Consider the following 19,631-nt stretch of genomic DNA (forward strand, 5'->3'; position numbering starts at 1 on the left):
ATTAAAAAAAAAAAAGTGCTGGGGATATAACTCAGTGATACAGCATTCCTGGATTCAGTCTCTTCCCAGAACCAAAAAAAGTTTAAAAATCCGTTATTTGGTGAGACAGTTAAGCTTGGGGGAAGGTAAGATTCTGGGTCTGAATTCTAGCTCTTCTTTTATTAACTGTGAGACCTTGCTATTCTTATTTCCTTCCTTTAAATGAGGATAAGATAGATAGAATCTTCCTCATGCTGTTATGAGAATTAAAGAAATTAGTCTAGGTAATACTTAGAATTCTGGATGATAAAATACATGTGAAATGTTCATTCATTTAAAAAATAGTTATCAAATATCTACTCCATGTTCCAGGCATTGTTTGAGCTGTTTGAAATACAGAAGCAAAGAAAATGGATAAAAATATCTACCTTCATGGAGCTTATAAACTGGTGGGGAAAGAAAGAAAATTAAAAAGTGAGAACACATAGAATATCAGCCAATGGAAGTGCTGTGGAGAAAAATTCAGCAAGATAGGGCCTAGAGACCATTGAGGGATGCAATCTGGGATTAGGGGTACATTTGAGCAAAAACCTCATAATGGGAGGAGACAAGTAGTTTTCTGTGGAAAGTTTTTGTTTTGTTTTGTTTTGTTTTTGTTTCTTTTTTTTTTTTTCTTTTTTTTTTTTTTTTTTTTTTTTTTGATAGGAGAGGGTTTCTGTACCTCAGCATCCTTGACGTTTGGGCCTGGATAATTCTGTTGTGGGGCTGTCCTGTGCATTGTAGGCTATTTAACAGTATCCTTAGTCTCTACACACTAGATGCTAGCAGCCCTCCTCTCTGTATCTTTCTGCTCTGACAGTCTGATCATCAAAATGTCTCTGGATATCACCACATATCCTCTAGGGGGCAAATTATTCCTGGTTGAGAACCAGTAAGAGAAGAAAAGTGAAAGCCCAGATATTGGAGCTTGATGGAGGCAAAGCAAGGAGGCAGGCAGTGGGGGATGAGGGTGTATCAGAAAGGTGAGGGATGAAGAACATCACCTATGACCTGGAGACCACTATTTAGACAGATGGGAAACCACTTGGAGATTACTAGCAAAAAGCACAACAGTGACCGGTATTTAAAATTAAAAAAAAAAATAAAAAAACCCTCTAACTGCCTGATTGAGAATTTACTATATAGGTGAAAAGACAGAAACGGACAGCAGGATTGGAAAATTATAATAATGCCATTGATTTTTCTCCATAGTTTAACTTGTTCATTGATTTGCCTGGTTGTTGATGGGAGCAGCTGAGAAAACTGAGCTAAGATGCTCTGCGGAAGAAAAGGCAGTATGGTAATTAAGTCAATTTGAAAGCAAAGGGTTGTGTAAGACAAAGAGGGAATAAGGTGCAGGGTTCTGTGGTGCACACCTTAATCCCAGGGGCTCGGGAAGGCTGAGGCAGGAGGATTGCAAGTTCAAAGCCAGCTTCAGGAAGATCAACTCAGTGAGACCCTGTCTCTAAATAAAATACAGAAAATAGGGCTGGGGATGTGTCTTAGAAGTTGAGTGCTCCTGAATTCAATCCTCTGTACACCGCCCCCCCCCACACACACACCGAAAAAACAAAAAGGGACTATGTTGGGGGGCCAGTTTGTGCCACAGAGCCAGGAATACTGAGAAATTAGAACTCTAGTCTGTCAGTAACAGGGAGTCTGAGCTTGTGCAACAGGAAAACTCGGCATCAGTATGCAGAATAGGAGTCAGAGTAATTTCAAAAGGTATGTCCGGAAATAGTATAGGTGAGAGACCTCAAGAGTTGAGCTGTGAGGTGTAGGTAGAGGAAGAGTATGGGCACCACATTATGAAGGAAGCAAAGGGAGGTCCTGCCCTAAGGTTTGGACCTTACAATCTTCTTCTTCTGCAGGGTAATTTTGTTTGTAGGAAAGTACAGACTTTTGTTTCCACTGGGAGGATTTGGAAACATTTCCAGGATATCTGATATCAAGCCAAGCAAACCCACCAAGAGGTTTCAGAAATGCAGTACTTGGAAAAGGGGTGCCTAAGAGGAGAGCCTGTTAGCTTTCTCCGACGGTCTTTTCAAGCTGTATGTGAGAAAAACTATGCCGAATCCTGGCACAGGAAGGAAAGCAGGCCTACATGCAGAGTTCTTTCAGGATGGTCATACGTTTCCATTTTTAAACTAAAAACGCCTTAGCAGGTTTAGCAGGACGATGTAGGTACACCAAAGCAGTCCCACTAAATCACAGCGGGGACGCCTGCCTTCTTTTTGTGTTTTTGTACTAACTGGATTTTAAAATGAGCCCACAAAATACGCCTCCTCTCCTTCACTCTTTTTATGGCCCATTGGTTTGAGGCTGTTAACAGCTGGGTTCCTCCCGGCACCGGGGAGAGATGCTGGCCGGGCTGCGTCCAGGGCGTGGCGCTTGCAGCCTAGCGCGGGGCGGGGGAGGGTAAGGGGGCCGCGCCGGCCGGGCGGGGCGAGCAGGGCGCGCGCCCGGAGACGCGTAAACGCGCAGCGGTCCCCGCCCGCCGTCGCCCCCGCCCCAGCCTGCCTCGTTCCGCGTCCACCTGGCACTCGGAGCAACCCCGGCGGCTGCGAGACAGTCCCCGCCATGTCTGCAGCCATGAGGGAGAGGTTCGACCGGTTCTTGCACGAGAAGAATTGCATGACTGACCTCCTGGCCAAGCTGGAGGCCAAGACCGGCGTGAATCGGAGCTTCATAGCGCTCGGTGGGTGGTCTCGGTCCGCCGAGGGTCGCCGCCTCTGGCCTGGCCCTGGGAAATCGCCCTGCACCAGCTGCTGGTTTAGGACGCGGGGCGAGAGTTCCGCAAAGGCGGTGTCGGTGACAGACGGGGCGAGCAGCATTCCTGGGGACCAAGCTGGTCTTGAAAGCCCAGGGCTGGCCGGCCTGCGGGGTCGTGGGCCTTTGCCTTGCGGGCCAGGTAGCGGGGCAGGGAGGGCGGCGTTTGCCTCCGGGGAGCGGGAGAGGGCCAGCGCTGACGTGTCTGACCCATGGCTGGGCGAGTGTCTCCGCGCGGGGTTCGCGCCCAGCGCCGGGGCCCTGCGAGCAGGCTTGGTATAGGAAGTATCTGGTGGTGTGCAGACCTTAACCAGAGCTCCGCGTTCGAGGCAGTCTCCGCTTTGGAGGGCGGGACCGCGAGCAGGTGAGGGAATCCCAGTCTCTCCAGACCCTCCGCAGAGCGGGGCTTGTCGCCGGTGCGCAGCGCGGCGGGGCTCCTGCGGGACGGCTCGCGGGGGTGCTGGGGGTGCGTACGCGGAGCGGCGGGAGCACCCTGAGGGAGGAAGAAAAGCACAGGGATGAGGGTTGCCCGGTGTCCCTAGAACCGAGGCAGCGCCCCGCGGAGGCGCAGGCCCAACCTTCGTGTGGTTTGTTTTTCTCCTTTAATCGAGTCTGGAGCCAAACGTCTAGAATAGGCCAAGTCGTTTGGGCGGGAGCTGCACCACTTGAGATCCACTATTGCCACCCGACCCACTTTTCTCATCGTGTCTCCCTCAAGGTGTCATCGGGCTAGTGGCCTTGTACCTGGTGTTCGGTTATGGAGCCTCTCTCCTCTGCAATCTGATAGGATTTGGCTACCCAGCATACATCTCGTAAGTGGCTCACCCTGCAACCATCCCTTCCTGTCCGCTCCCTTCTCCCCATTTAAGACTGCTATATAGAATACATACCTAAATATCTGTATGTCTTTCTGTCCGTCCATCCCCATTTTCCGAGAGAGCAGTAAAAAAGTGACACAGGTAGTACTGACTGCTTAAGGTTACACATTTTTGAGCCTTAACTTGGTTCCTGATCTGGCCACTCCTAGGAAAGATATTTTTCATCAGATTATACTGGTGGGGTGTATGCCCTCTTAAGGATGCACAAATGGGTGTTAGATAGAGCTCAGTCATACTTCTTTTTCCAATGGGGAGGTCACAGGAGGTATAGGGAGCTGATTGCTTTCCCCCAGCAATTATTATCATGGATATTTCACCACATGTCTAAATACATAGAATGCAAAACCCATCCAGTAGGACTTCCTTAATTGAGAATTGTTAATTTAGACAAGAGGGAGAATTTTAACTTTTTGATTTTATGAAAGGCCAATTATCACCAGCAAACTTAGGAAATGTTCATTCTTTTGAACACCAGCAAACTTAGGAAATGTTCAAACCTTATAAAATGCATCCATAATGTACCTCGATTGTATAAATGACTCATTTTTATGATTGAACTATATTAAAAAGAAATCTTATAAGATTGAGAACTAATGAGATTTTTATTTTATTATGTGTTATTTTGAAAATATTCTACACTCTATTTCCATTTTTTCAAATAGGAATTATTCCTCTCCACAAATGTATTTTGTTTTATTCTGTAAGAAAACTGGTGGGTTTTATCTTCATTCAGTTGATTTCTGGAACTTTCCTTATCTGTAGGGATAAAAATAAAGAAAAAATTTTCAGCTGAGAAACTAAGACACAGATAAAACATTATTACACATTGTGTCTGTCATTGGTCAGTCTAGAGTTTAATACATGACTAGAAGGGAGGAAACATTTTAGAAATAGGTCTGATTTGAACAATTAAACTGCAGTTGCATAAGTAGTTGTTAGTGTATTAGACTGGTATAGCCAATTGTTTACTTCCAGGACACTACCTGCTCGTAAAACTAGAGATCCTTAATTTTCAAGTTGAGAGTAGCTTTTATCCTCCTCAGCATTACCTCCTAATGCACAAACCAGGTTATCTATACCAAGAGTTCCTGAAGTCAGATCAGGAAAACTGGTTTGGCTTTTAATCAGGTGAAAGATACAATAATATCAATTTTCCTTAAAGTTGAATCTACTGTTAGATGGTATACTGGAAGTGTGTGGGCAACCCTGATTCAAAATGACTTGCACATTGCTATGTCAGTGTAACAGACAAAATAATCCTGTAATATACTCCTTTGATTTCCTCTTTTAGTTTGTGTATTCACTTGCAGTTCTTCTTCTGATTCTTTTTTTTTTTTTCTTACTAGAATTGAACCCAGTGGTACTCTAGCACAGAGCTACATCCGCAGCCCTTTTTATTTTGAGACAGGGTCTCACTAAGTTGCTTAGGGCCTCGCTAATTTGCTGAGGCTATCCTCAAATTTTATCCTGCTTCAGCCTCCTGAGTTTCTGGAATTACAGGCATGTGCCATCGAGTCCGATTTCTACTTCAAAATCTTTTAAAAGGTTTTGTCAGGGATGTGCTTTAGATGTCATGGATCACATGTGGAACAAATCTTGAATGGCAGTTTAGTAACTGCCTTGTTTGCTATTAAACCAGCAAACAATGTGAACTTTTAAAAATACCAAATAACATAGACTTTTTTCCCCTACATCAGTGGCATTTGGTACCTAATCATGTGAGAAAAATGACATTCTCTTTAGGTGTGAGTATCTGTGTGAACTGTAGAAAGTTAAAAATCTCTTTCTAGAGGGACATATGAATCTGTGAATGCGTGGAAGAGGGTGTGACTGAAGATGTGGACAGAACCAGAACATGTTTTTCCTTGACTGAAAGTGAATTAATTCTAGCAAGGGGCCATTTTCAGTCGTATTTCAAAGTGTTTTCAAGTTAGCCAACTTCTGCTTCGTCGTTTGCATATTGTTGGCTCTTTTTGCTTACAAGAAGCTAAATATTTTTGTCTTTTGCTAGAAATTTGTGAAACAGTAGAGCTAATCCTATTTCTGAGTAATGCAGAAAGGTGGATTTTGCATATTTTAGAATTCTGCTCACCTAGTATATACACTTTATTTTCTTTTAAATTCGAGTATTCTGAGACAAAATGGTGTTTGTAATACACCTTAATAGGAGTTGGAAAAATACTAAAAATCTAGCTGAGTGCAGTAGCACAGACCCATAATCCCAAGAATTTGAGAGGCTGAGGCAGGAGGATTGCAAGTTCTAGGCCAGCCTCAGCAACTTAGTGAGACTTTGCCTCAAAATTTAAAGAAAGCATTGTGGTTATCACTCAGTGAAAAACTGCTCCTGGGTTCAGTCCTCAGTATTGGGGGAAGAAAAAAAGGTGATAAAGGGAATGTAGTGATTTAAGCAAATTCAGGAAATTATATTTATTGAGTATTTCTAGATTGTTATTTATTCATGAATGCCTGAATCATAATTCCTATTGTATCATTGGTCTGGGCTATGGCCTAAGTTTGGGGGATTTTAAAGCTTCCTCAAACTTTTATAATTTTTAAAGGATTCTAATATGCAGTCAGTGTGGTGTACAGTGGTAGTAATAATCTGTGATTTTGGCATTTGAAGACTGGGTGCGAGGGAGCTTACCGAATGAGAAGAATGACTTACTGACCCTGGGAATAGTCCAGAAGCCTACCTGGGGTTCTTTTGTGCAGCAAAGTCAAGGAAAACTTGGATTGTATGCCCAAAAAAGCATATAGAGTCCTAATTAGTAAAATTTCAAGCAGTTAGAATCATTGGTCTAAGCAGCTCTATTCATTGCTTAACCAGTGTGATTGTATAATTGTCCAGAAGAAAGTCCTTGAAAATGGTGTTTTTTAAATTTTAATTTTAATTTTTTTTTTTTTTTTTGGGTGCTAGGAATTGATCCCAGGAGTGCTTTACCACTGAGCTACATCCCCAGTCCTTTTTATTTTATTATTTTTAGACAGGGTCTTGCTAAATTGCCGAGGCTATCCTTGAACTTGTGATCTTCCTGTGTTGCTTGGATTACAGGTGTGTACCACTGCACCCAGTTATTTTTAAAAATACAAGTTTATCTATTTAACAAATATCAACACCTGTATGGTTGTAGTAGCACTTTAGATGTGTGGTTCTTTTGTTGTTGTTGGGTTGGGGATTGAACTGGGATTTTCGCATATGCTATGCAAGTGTTTTACCACTGAACTACTTGTTCCCAGCCTCTGTCTTGAATAATCTGCCTGGGTAAATAGGCAAGAAATAGGTAAATAGTGACAATGTGGTAACCCTTCAAAGAAAATGAATTGGAAGTTCTGTGGTAGAGGATGATAGGAAGACTCTGAATATTTATCTGAAGTACTCTTTGAGTTGTGAAGGGGCCAGCCAAGGGGAGAGCCAGGCAGAGGAAATGAAGTGGACCGGCCCTGAAGCAGCAGGTCTGTGACTGGTAAAGAGTGGAGAGGGAGGTATCTCGAGGTACAGGTGTGTCAGTTGGCAGGGCTGGGACAGAGAACCAAGTGTAGCACATTTCATTCCAGATGGTTGTAGGGAGTGTGCATTTTTCTTGATTGCCTCAAATGGGTATTAAATAGGAGGTAATGTGACATGATTTACATTTTAGGTTAGGTAAAATGTAAATGGCTGTTTTAATATCTGGAAGGAGTTGGCAATCCTGTCAAACATTCTTTTTTTTTTTTTTTTTTTTTTTTTTTTTTTTTTTTTTTTTGCAGTGCAAGGGATTGAACTAGGGCTTCATGCACACTAGGCATGTTAGGGGTGTATTGCTGAGCTACACCCCCAGCCCCATCCTGGTAAACTCTTGCCAGAAGTATATTTCCTTCTTTACTCACTTTTCATCTTTCGTTCTTGCTGTTTCCTCTCTTTGGACCATCTTAGGTAGCGGCACCACAGATTGTATGCAATGGTTGGTACTGGGCTCAGAGCCTGCTGGGTACAGAAATGAAATACAGAAAAGCTGATTTGACTTCCTAGCTTCTCATCACTCACCCTCATGGGAAATGCTGGTGAGGCTCAAGTGTGCCCAGCTCCAGGGTAGGCTTTACTGAATATTGGAGCAAGTAGACAGCTAAAGGCTTGACCAGTGATCATTGGGGACAACTAGTGCCTTATTTATTTATTTGTTTATTTACTTACTTATTTATTGGTACTAGGGATTGAATCCAGGAGCACTTTACCACTGGGCTACATTCTCGTCCTTTTTATTTTTTATTTTGAGATAGAGTCTCCCTAAGTTGCCGAGGGTCTCTCTAAATTGCTGAGGCTGGCTTGAACTTGAAGTTCTTCTGCCTCAGCCTCCTGAGTTGCCAGGATTATAGGCATGTGCTACTGTACGTGGCCAACCAGGGCCTTATTGTGCAATGTCCTTCCTACATGTTATTCTTATTTTCCATGTACATAATTTCTCTTTGAGCTCCTTGAAAATAGGACCTTTAATCCCCAACCTGGGTTTCCACACTTTTTGTCCATCCTGTATAAGCAATTTGAAATCTAATTCCATCCTTCTTGTTATCAAGAACTGTTGACAGAAATTATTTCTACTTACTTACTGATAAGAGAAGGCAGACTACTGGAATAACAATAGGAACCTCTATTATAAAGGTAGACCTGCCCCTTCCCCTATTGCTGAGATATAATTTACATACTACCCTTTTATTTTATTTTTTTAATAATATAAGGCTTTATTTATTTATTTATTTTATTTTTTTTATGGTGCTGAGGGCATCATACATACCAGGCAAGCATTCTGTCACTGAGCCACAACCCCAACCCCTGTACAACCTTTTTAAAGTATACAGTTCATTGGCCAGTATGTTTACAAAGTTGTACAAACATCACTACTATTTAATTCTAAAACATTTTCATTGCCCCAAAAGAAAGCCATCAGCAGTCATTCCCATTCCTCCTATCCCAGATCCTGGAAACCACTAATTCCTGCCTTTATGGATCTACCTATTTTGGACATGTCACATAAAAGGAATGATACACTTTGTGTATAGCCTTTTGTATCTGATGCAGCCCTATTTTTAATGGTATTGCTTAAGTAAGTGTCTTCCTCTGAGATCTCTAGGGAATATGCTGAACCTACATATACAAAGTCTATTGCCTAAGACAAAGATAATCCTGTGTTAGTCATCTTTCTGTTGCCATGACAAAATACCTGAGAAAACTAGTTTGAAAGTGGAAGGATTTATTTTTCTCAGGGTTTCAGAGGTTTCAGTCTGTGGTCACTTGACACTGTTGTTTCTGGGGATATGGTGAGCAGAACATCATGGCAGGGAGGGTATGGCAGAATGCAGCTACTCACTTCATGGTGACCAGGAAGCAGAGAGAGAGAGAGAGAGAAAAAAGAAAAAGGGTCCAGGACAAGATGTAGCCTTCAAGGACATACCCCCAGGGACCTGCTTCCTCCAGGTAGGCCCTGTCTCCTAAAGTTTCTATCTCATATTTTTCTTGTGAATCAGGTTGCTGCCTTCCTGGGCCTTACAGTTCAGGTGTGTAGTTTGGTTCCTCTTGTTTTGTTTTGTTTTGTTTTGTTTTATGCTGTGCTGGAGATTAAACCCAGGTTCTTGGACATGCCAGGCAAGTGCTCTACCATTGAGCTACACCCCCAACCCCCTTTAGTTTTGAAATAACAGTCCTGGGACAGAGAGGTGAAGTGTGTTTCCCAAGGTCACTCAAAGGCCAGACTTGGTCTGGAGGCCTCAGTATCTACACAGGAATGTAAAAGTACATTTCAGCATGTTTTATTGCCCATCTTGGAAAGATCAAATTGTTTAGAATTCAACACTGTAGAATCTATATTAATTTAATGTTTGGAAACACTTGAAATTTCATACCCACCTCAGTGATGTGTTATTTTCTGTGTGCCGTCACCAGCCCATTTTAAACCTAGCCACCAGTACAAAGGATTTTATTGCTTTTAACCTTTTACATGGCTGCTGGACACGTGTACAGCACTTTATTTAATAAACACATGTATCCTGTCTAAGGGCGTTACAAATGTAGCTCATTTAGTGTTTGTATCAACCCTATTATGTAAGTGCTATGATTATTCCCATTTTTACAGACAGGGAAACAAGTAATTTGATCAAGATCTCACAGTTGATGTTGAAACTTGTATTTGGACCCAAGGAGCATGGCTCCAAAGTCTTTTTTATTTTTATTTTTTTGGTACTGGAGATTGAATCCAGGGTCATCATATACATGAGCTATGTCCCCAGCCTCCTTCATTTTATTTTGAGATAGGGTGTCACTAAATTGCTGAGTGTGGCCTCAAACCTGTATCCTCCTGCCTAATTTTCCAAGTCACTGGGATTACAGGGATATGCCAGCATGCGGATTCCAAAGTCAATATTTTTAATTTTTGTTACACTATTTCCCATGTGGCTCTTTGAGTGTTCTCCAGATATATGTTGTGACCTTTCATAGAGGAGAAAATTAAACTGTTGGTGTTAACTTTTTCTTTTGTCAAGTTGACTGTCAACACATTTACCTTCCTGCAGCGTATTTTTCTCTCTCAAATGAGGTGCAGCTCTTCCAAATTTCATACCTGCCCACAAAAACATATGCAGTGTTTTGTGAACATTAGCAGTGTTACTAATTCACTTCTCTTGTTATATGTTATGTAGCTCTGATTTATGATGGCAGCAATATGTATAGCTATTTGCAGAGACTTGCTCTGATTTACTAGTTCACTCCTATCTGAAATGAAAATGGCACATAGAGTTGGATTTCTTAAAAGGATGCAACCTTGCCTTTAGTTTTGTGTCAAGAGGCAACAGATGTCAATGGGAGATCCTTGGTCAGATCAGAAAGGAGATTTGAGGGGTAATTTAAAAAAAAAAAAAAAAACAAGACACTGTCAGAATATTTACAAGAGTTATAATACAGGAACCTTAAGTAAAAGGTGCATCACCTTTTTAACTAGTGACACATAGCAGTTAAAGTGAAAATGCAAAAAAAAAAAAGTAAGAATGCATTTTAGGGAACATAGGTTAAACAGAGTGGCAGTCTACTTGTTTAAGGTTTGCAATGACAGTCCTCTAGAGGTTCATTACCCAGAGGAGTGTTTGAGATGCCAGCACAGTGGTATGACTGACAGTTGTGAACCAGATACTTTGTTTGCAGCTGGTCCTCTGAAGCAGAACTAAGCCTTCTTCCTGGTACTGGAGGGTGTGCATTTGTAGCTTTTTTCTTGGAGTCATTAGTAAGGGGTGTGTTTGTTTTCTTGTGTTTTCTGAGAACCTGTAATTATCTTACATTTTCTTCTTTTTCTCTCTTGAGAACTTAGGATCAAATATATTTTCTACTAAGTTGCTTATGTTCCTTTTACATTAACTTTTCTCTCTATAGTCTTTTGTTAAACTGCTTAAAAGCAGAGCAAAGCATGTCCATGCTTTGTCTTCTCTGCCCATTACGAAGCACAAGCAAATGTGGCCTTCTGCTGACTGTGCACTTTGATCAAAAATTGATTTTTGGTATTCTGCAAATTGTACCCTTAATACTGAAATTCTAAACATTTCACTTTTGCCATTTTCCTACTGGCTGTGTTTTCACTTGGTACTACTGCTAATATTGCTGAACTATTTTAGGATAAAGGTGGTATGGAGAAAACTTAAAATATAATAAAATGTTCCTATAATAATTTGTGACTTTTTTTTTTATTAATTGTAGTCAGTAATTAGGGGCTTTTTTTCTCCCTGTGTCATAAAAAAAAAAGGAAGTTTGAGAAGCAAGTAAAATGAATGACTTAAATTATTTATTCATGATCTGAGTTTCTGCATTCTAAAGAAGGTGTGGAAGGGATCCCATTTTTTCTAAAATATTCCCTATGAACTATATTCTAGAATGTTCCCTATGAACATTTAAAAAAAACAATTTTTTTTTTTTTTAGTTGTTGATGGATCTTTATTTACTTTTATGTGGTGCTGAGAATCAAACCCATTGTCTCACACATGCTAGGCAAGTGCTCTACCACTGAGCCACAACCCCAGCCCCCCTATGAACTTTTATGAACTCTTCCTGCCTCTTGATGAAGGACCTGGGAATTTGGTTTATTTGTCCACCTTTCCATCTTCTCATTTCTTCTCTGTCCTGAAAATATCTTTCTCAGGACTGACTTTGCTTGAGAATTCAGTTTTCAACTTAGTCTCATCATATAGTATTTAAAACAAGTATAAGTACAAATATGATCTTAAGGTATTTAGAGATTATAACAAATTTAAAAACAATTTCAGAATTGCTAATGAAATCAATTTTTGTAGCAGTTAAAAAACAGAAACCTGCCCTGAGTTCATTCTGTCACTAGGTCATTCTTCTGATTCCTGGGTGTAGAGCTTATCATCATCCCTCTCAGTCACACAGCTGCTATATATATATATATATCCTGCAGCTTCTGATAGTTAGGCTGGGTGATCTAGTTAAGGGATCACTTACATATTAGAGGTAACTCTAGGCTGCCTCTTGATGTGGCCCTCTCATGTAGGAAAGGATGGAGTAGGTTGTTTCCTATCTAAGTTGTAAGATACTTAAGCAAGTTATACTTTATGATACCATACTTAACATAGATAATATATTTATAGAGTAATTAACTTTATTGACATAGGGTTGTTCTAGTGGAATTCTACTAACTAGGTTGTCTTAGTAGAATTTGCCTGTGAATTTAACTTATTGTGTAGTATGCTTGTTATTACATTGGTCATTTGATACTATAGGAAAATACTATATTAAAAAGCAAAGGAGAGGGTGGTAGAGTGTTTGCCTAGCATGTGTGAGGCACTGGGTTCAATTCTCAGCAACACAAATAAATAAATAAGCAAATAAATAAATAAATATCCATTGGCAACTAAAAAATATTTAAAAAATTAAAAAGTGAAGGAGGGGCTGGGGCTGTAGCTCTGTGGCAGAGCACTTGCCTAGCATATGTGAGGCACTGGGTTCAATCCTTCACACTGCATAAAAATAAACAAATAAAATAAAGGCATGCTGTCTATCTACAACTACAAAAAAAAAAAAAAAAGCAAAGGAGCATGGTATATGCTCCTTGTGTTTGCATAGTCATCTTAGAAGATATTTTCTATTTATTGTTTTTTTTTTGTTTTTTTTTTTTTTTTACTGGGAATTAAACCCAGGGGTGCTTAACCACTGAGCTATATCCCCAGTCCATTTTTAAATTTTTAAATTTTGAGACAGGGTCTTGCTAAATTTGTGGAGGCTGGTCTTGTACTTATGATCTTGCCTCAGCCTCCCAAGTTGCTGGGGTTACAAGTGTTCATCACTGTGTCTGGCTATTATTTTCTAGATAGTGAAAAATCATATTGACCTCTAGATATCTCATGGGTTTAGTTTTGTTTGGTGTGGAAGCCCATGGTGTAAACAGTAAATAAGCGTTGTTTAAGTGTTATGATTCCTATTCTTTCCTTTTTTTTTTTTTTTTTTTTTTTTTTTTCTTGTGGTACTGGGGATTGAACCCAGGGCCTTGTGCAAGCAAAGCAGGCACTCTACCAGCTGAGCTATATCCCCAGCCATCCTATTCTTTCCTTAGTCTCTCTTGCTCTATTGGTCTTCTCCGTTGCATTGAAAGCACACATACTTTACAGTGAAAAAAATACATGTAACTTTCTGATTATCCATACTTTTCTGCCTTTGTTTTCTATGAAGAAGAAATTTATTGACATAGAAACAAACTAGCATTTATGTCTTAAAATGTGTGTGATTCCCCCTCTTCTTGTGTAAAGCACTGATAATAGGAAAACCATTTTTAATTATCAAGAATTCCTACATCATTCTCTGAAAAATTCAGGCAAAAACAGTCCTGTACATGGTGGGCGGCATGGGTGGTTGTGTTACATATCTGCTATAACAAAAGGATAATAAACATGATCCACATACTTCAAAGACTCTACCTTGAACTCAGGAGTATTTGTTATTTAAACATTACTTATCACATTAAAATAAAACAAAGCAGATGGACGGGAAGTAGATTTCTTTCTGTTCTCTACCAACAGCACAAACTTATCTTCTTCTTCTTCTTTTTTTTTTAACGAACTGCTATTTTGGAAATACTGTCATTCTCTGGTAATATAATTGACTTGTTAAAATTAAAATCTGAGGTTGGGGTTGTGACTCAGTGCTAGAATGCTTACCTAGTATGTGTGAGGCACTGGGTTCAATGCTCAATACCATATATAAATAAATAAAATAAAGGTATGTGTCCACCTACAAACAAATATTAAAAAAAATTAAAGTCCTTATTGATGGGTACATTTGGTTTTAATAATAAAGTCAGTGCTTTGAAGACAAATTACTTAGTTTTATGTGAATTACAGGAACTGAGTTGTTGATGAACCACATACAGTACATGTAGTATGTATCTAACTATCTTGGGTTTGAGTGTTCAGAAGCATATTTATATGGAGCTGATAATTACTAGTTTTATCACCCCTTGAGCAAATAACTTTTATAAAACTCCATTTCTCATATATTATAGCAGGGAGGATAGCATGTTTAACTATACAAAATCAGGTGTTCTTTAAGTGCTTAATTAAGTGTGGTTATTTTCATTAACGGATGAAGGAAAATGAACATAATCATAGTCATGATTGTCTAACTTTATGTCATTGAGCTTTTAAAGGACATAAAGAAAAATTTTCCCAAACAGTATTTTTTTTAAATTTATTTTTAGTTTGTAGGTGGACAAGCTGCCTTTATTTTGTTTATTTATTTTTTAATTTTTTTTTTTTGTAGTTGTAGGTGGACAGTGTGCCTTTATTTTATTTGTTAATTTTATATGGTGCTAGGATCGAACCCAGGGCCTCACACATGCTAGGCAAGTGCTCTGCCACTGAGCTCCAGCTCCAGCTCTGTTTATTTTCATGTGGTGCAGAGGATTGAACTCAGGGCCTCACACATGGCAGGAAAATGCTCCACTACTGAGCCACAACCCCAGCCCCAAAGGAGATTTTATTTATTTATTTTTGTGGTGCTGGGGATTGAACCCAGGGTCTAGTACGTTTGAGGCAAGCACTCTACAAACTGAGCTATATCCCTCACGCTCAGTATTTTCTTTATTTTCCCCTCACTCTTTTTTGTTGTTGTTCCTTGTCCTGTTTTTTTTTTTTTTTTTTTTTTTTCTGTATTAAAATCAGTAGCTTAAAGCATTATTATTCAAAGAACAATAAAACAACAAAGTTTATTCTTCAAAGTTGCAAGTATGTTGTTCGGTTAGTGGATTTCTTGTTTTTGTACAACAGAGTACATGTTCCTAAGCACTGGGTATAATTTAGACTAATGATTTTTTAATATTGAATCCTTTTTTAAAATTTTTTACTTAGTTTTGTTTCCATGAAGGTTTGTAGTTTTCTTAACTCTGTTAACTCTTCTTTGTAGGGCTCCATCCCCAAGCACTCAGGTGCTGGTGAGTTAGGAGTGAAACTTTTTTTTTTTTTAAAACTAGAATTTAGGCCCTTGAGTGTCATTTAGGTCCTTGGAACCATGGGTTAAGTATAGTGTCAGGGGTGCTGTAAGTGCTGGATATGTGCCAGTACTGATGTTTTGTGGTGAATCACCCAGACAGAGATCCTGTTTCTCTCTGGAAAAGAATCTTGAGGAACTACCTTTCAAGTGTATCATTTGGAATACAGAATGTAGAATGAATATTTATAAAACTTCTAAAATGAATTTTTTGGAAGGGTCTTCTATGTGATCACCTTTCATTGTGTATAACGTGTGTGTGTGTGTGTATATATATATATATATAAATACATGGACATACACACACATAAATACTTCATTCTAATGCAGGAAATTGACATTTTCAAATTTAATGACAAAAAGGAAGTTGTTGAAATGTCTACTAAGCAGGAGTAACCTTTTGAGTCTGAGTTAATGCAGTGTCAGAAATGCTTAATTTATAGCTATGTATAAGTAAGACAATGTAATGTCTGTCCCCAAAATGCAATTTAATTGAATCATCATTGTTGGAAGAAGAAAATCTCAGTTGAAACTAGACAGAAATAGCTTAAAGACATTTCAGTTTTTCTGGGCACAGTGGCGCACACCTGTAATCCTGGGGTCTGGGAAGCTGAGGCAGGAGGATTGAGAGTTCAAAGCCAGCCTCAGCAAAAGTGAGGCACTAAGCAACTCAGTGAGACCCTGTCTCTAACTAATAAACAAAATAGGGCTGGGGATGTGGCTCAGTGGTCGAGTGTCCCTGAGTGCAATTCCCTGTACCAAAAAAAAAAAAGGGATAAGATTTTTTTCCTCCCACATCTGCTTTTCCTATTTGCTAGTTTTCATTTTTCAATGCTGTAACAATAGAATACTTAGAGTAATCAATATAAAAGTTGAGTAGTATATTATTTAGTATGTTATTTATGATACTTTCTAAATTACTTAAACAACTTCGTTTTTTCTTTTTGCTGTGCTGGAGATGGAACCCAGGGCTTTGTGCATGCTGGGGAATTGCTGTACTCTACATCTTCAGCCCCTGCTTAAACTTTTGAATGCTGTTGTTACACTTTAGAAAGAGAGACTCTGTCCTAAAAAAAGATAAGAACTCAGCGCAGAAATTCAAATAGGTTGTACAGTACATGTATGGAAAGCATTTTTATCTATATTTCTTACCAAGAACAAAGTAGATCTGCATTAAGAGCATGTAGAAATGCATAGTTTCTCAGATGGATCTGTTGTGTCTGAAATACTCTTTGAAATATGAAGGGTTGTTGTCTTTCTGGTTCCCCACGTGAGAGCAATAGTTGTAAACACCCAGATATTGTAACTGGTAGGTGAAGCCTTAGCAATAGAAGAGCTGTTCTGAGAAGAAACTGTAGCAAGAAGCAACAGCTTGGTTTAGAAAACCTTTGGGGACAGTGCACACCATTCATACCAGAAGTCATTAAGAGTGGCCTAAGTAGTAATGACCTTGAATTGTCTAGTGTAAGAAGTCTGGAGGTTGGTATTATAGGGCTGGTGCAGCAGAGATCCAGGCTCTTTTCCAGCAGCTGTGGAGTGCTTGCTTTTCTCATTCTGTTGCCTCAGTGCTCAGCATGGTCTGTGACTGTGTAGCTCTGTCTTTGTACTTTTTTTTTTTCCTTGGTACTAGGGATTGAACCCAACAATACTTAACCACTGAGTCACATACTCAGCCCTTTTTATTTATTTATTTGTTTTTTTTTGTTTGTTTGTTTTTTTGTGTGTGTGTTGCTGGGGATCAAACCTAGGGCTTTATGCTTGCAAGGCAAGCACTCTATCAACTGAGCTCTCTCGCCAGCCCCCTTTTTATTTTTTATTTTGAGACAGAGTTTCTCTAAGTTACTTAGGGCCTTGCTAAGTTGCTGAGGCTGACTTTGAACTTGCAGTCCTCCTGCCTCAGCCTCCTGAACGGCTAGGATTACAGGTGTGCACCACCATGCCTGGTGCTCCAAGGCTTTGGGGAGCTGGAAGCTGGAATATCAAGAACAAAACAAACAAAACAACAAGAAAAACATTTACAAAATATTTTACTTGTAAGGTTCTTTAATTTTATCAACAAAAGAAAAATATATACCAAAGTGTTCCTGCCTATTTCCATCTGTGTTTCATTGGAGAACTTTACTGCATGGACATCCTTAATAGCAGAGGTCTATAAAAGTTAGTATTAGGCAAAGACATTAGGATTACCATGACAGGTTTAGATAAACCTTAGTTCATTGCCTGAGGCAGGAGCCTAGCTTCTCTGAGTCAAGGCATCACCACTAGGTACATACACACATAATCAGAGCCCTGAGAGTAAAAAGAGGAAGGAATGGCTGATTGGTAGTGAACAGTGTCCACTGCATGTGAAGTGAGCCTTCATTGGGCAATGATAGTGACTCACTGCTTTATTAGTATTCCCGAAGCAGCAATGTTACTGCAAAAATCAGATGAGGAAGGGGATTGTCATTTATCAGTGAATACTTAACTGAGCACCTGTGTGCTAAGGAGAGTTTGAGCTGCAGAAACAAATTTGGAAGTTGTTAGTATATAAATAGTGTCTAGGTTAATGGGAAGAGATATACTCTGTTCCTATCAAAACAACCGGGCACAATGATAATATAAGAATTTAAAAAATCTGGTCTTATAGGATGCCTAATTGCTAAGTAAAGTTTTTTTTTGTTTTGTTTTGTTTTTTGTTTTTTTTTGGTGGTGCTGGGGATTGACCCCAGGGCCTTGTGCATGCAAGGCAAGCACTCTACCAACTGAGCTATATCCCCAGCAGTAAAGTGTTTTTTAAAGTAGATTATTATTTAAAGCAATTTTAGATTCACAGCAAAATTGAGTAGAAGGTACAAAGATTTTTTTGTATGCCCCTTGCCCACCCTTGCATGGCCTCTCCTATTACCATCCCTACCAGAGTGGTATTTGTTCAGTTGATGAACTTGCATATCACCTAAAGTCCTTAGGTGAATATTGGTAGCCCAGGGCATCTCTGTTCAACCTGTTTTCTTCATGTATGTTCAGTGCTATCCTTTGACCATCGTTGGTTCTTGCCTCTGTTGGAAAATAGCAGCCAAGATGTGAACAAGCAGATGAGTCAACCAAAGCAGAGTCAGCTGGTACCAATTACTGGGGTCCAGTGACTGGAAGAGGGTTGGCCAGTGAGTCATGGGTATATCAGTAACAATTCAGTACCAAAGAAAAGACTTCTTGCCAGTACATCTTTTAGGGTGGGCCCCAAAAATGTTTTCACCAGTATCCAGATTTTTTTCCTATTAACCTGCATGGAGGATTTTTTTGGATTTCAGCTCTTACTATTGTAGCATTTGGGATTTGAAACATCTGAGATTTAGGGTATAGTTAAAATCCATGGCTAATGCTCTAATCCCTTTTTAGTCATATTAACTGATAATGAAGCCTATACCAGCTCTGCTTAGCAGACAGACTAGAGTCTTTTTCCTCTTTTCTTTTTAATCTCTTACCTTCCTTTAATAATAAATTGTTACCATACTATAATTATGACCTATTAATAAAATATTTACCAAGTGCTTACTTTATGCCATTCAGTGTTTCTAAGTGCTTTACATGTATTAACTACTTTAATCTTCATATAAGCATAATGAGTTTTATAATCCTACTTGACAGATGAGCAAGCTAAGGCCTAGAGAGATTGAATAACTTACCCAATATTATTTATTTATTTTTCTTTTTTTAAATTTAAAAAAGAATTTTAATTATTTACTTATTTTTGTGTGGTTCTGGGAATTGAACCCAGGGTACTCTACCACTGAGCTACACCCCAGCCCTTTTTAATTTTTATTTTGTTGTAGGGTCTGGCTAAATGCCCAGACTGGTCTCAAACTTGCAATTCTCATGCCTCAGGCTCCTGAACATCTGGGGTTTATAGGTGCATGCCACTGCACCTGGCTCTTGAAAGCTCCCTGCTCCCTGCAGTACTTGGGATGAACCCAGGGCCTCGCATATGCAGGCAGGTGTTCTACCATTGAGCCGTATGCCCAACCCTTGATAATTTTTTTTCCTTTTATTTTCTTTTTTTAACTGGTAATTAAACCTAGGGGTGCTTGCTTTACCACCAAGTTACATCTCCAGCCCCTTTTTATTTTTTAATTTTTATTAAATTTTTTTTTTTTTTTTAGTTGTAGATAGACACTATACCTTTATTTTATTTATTTATTTTTATGTGGTGCTGAGGATTGAACCCAGTGCCTCCCATGTGCTGGTCAAGTGCTCTACCACTGAACTACAACCCCAGCACCCCCTTTTTATTTTTCGAGACAGGTCTTTCTAAGTTGCTGAGGCTGACCTCGAACCTAGATCTTCTTGCCTCAGCCTTTTACTGGGATTACAGGTATCTGTCACAGTTCCCAGCCTTTGAAAACCTTTGAAACTCTGAAACACAACAGATTCTTTCTGACTATTGTTAGAGAAGTTTGTTTGTAAGAAAATCACTAGTT

General features: G+C 39.4%; 1 protein-coding gene across 1 annotated transcript in view; it reads left to right on the top strand.

The window, feature by feature from the left end:
• Positions 1-2,496: 2,496 nt before the first annotated feature.
• The window catches only part of REEP5 (receptor accessory protein 5), a 58,215-nt gene continuing 41,080 nt past the window's right edge, over positions 2,497-19,631 (top strand). Inside the window, exons 1-2 of the mRNA XM_079143538.1 lie at positions 2,497-2,716; positions 3,506-3,599. Of these exons, the coding sequence (XP_078999664.1) occupies positions 2,599-2,716; positions 3,506-3,599 (212 nt within the window). The 5' untranslated portion in view covers positions 2,497-2,598. The remainder of the gene's footprint in view (positions 2,717-3,505; positions 3,600-19,631) is intronic.

Source organism: Sciurus vulgaris (genome assembly GCF_902686455.1).
Source record: "Sciurus vulgaris genome assembly, chromosome: 6".
Lineage (NCBI taxonomy): Eukaryota > Metazoa > Chordata > Mammalia > Rodentia > Sciuridae > Sciurus > Sciurus vulgaris.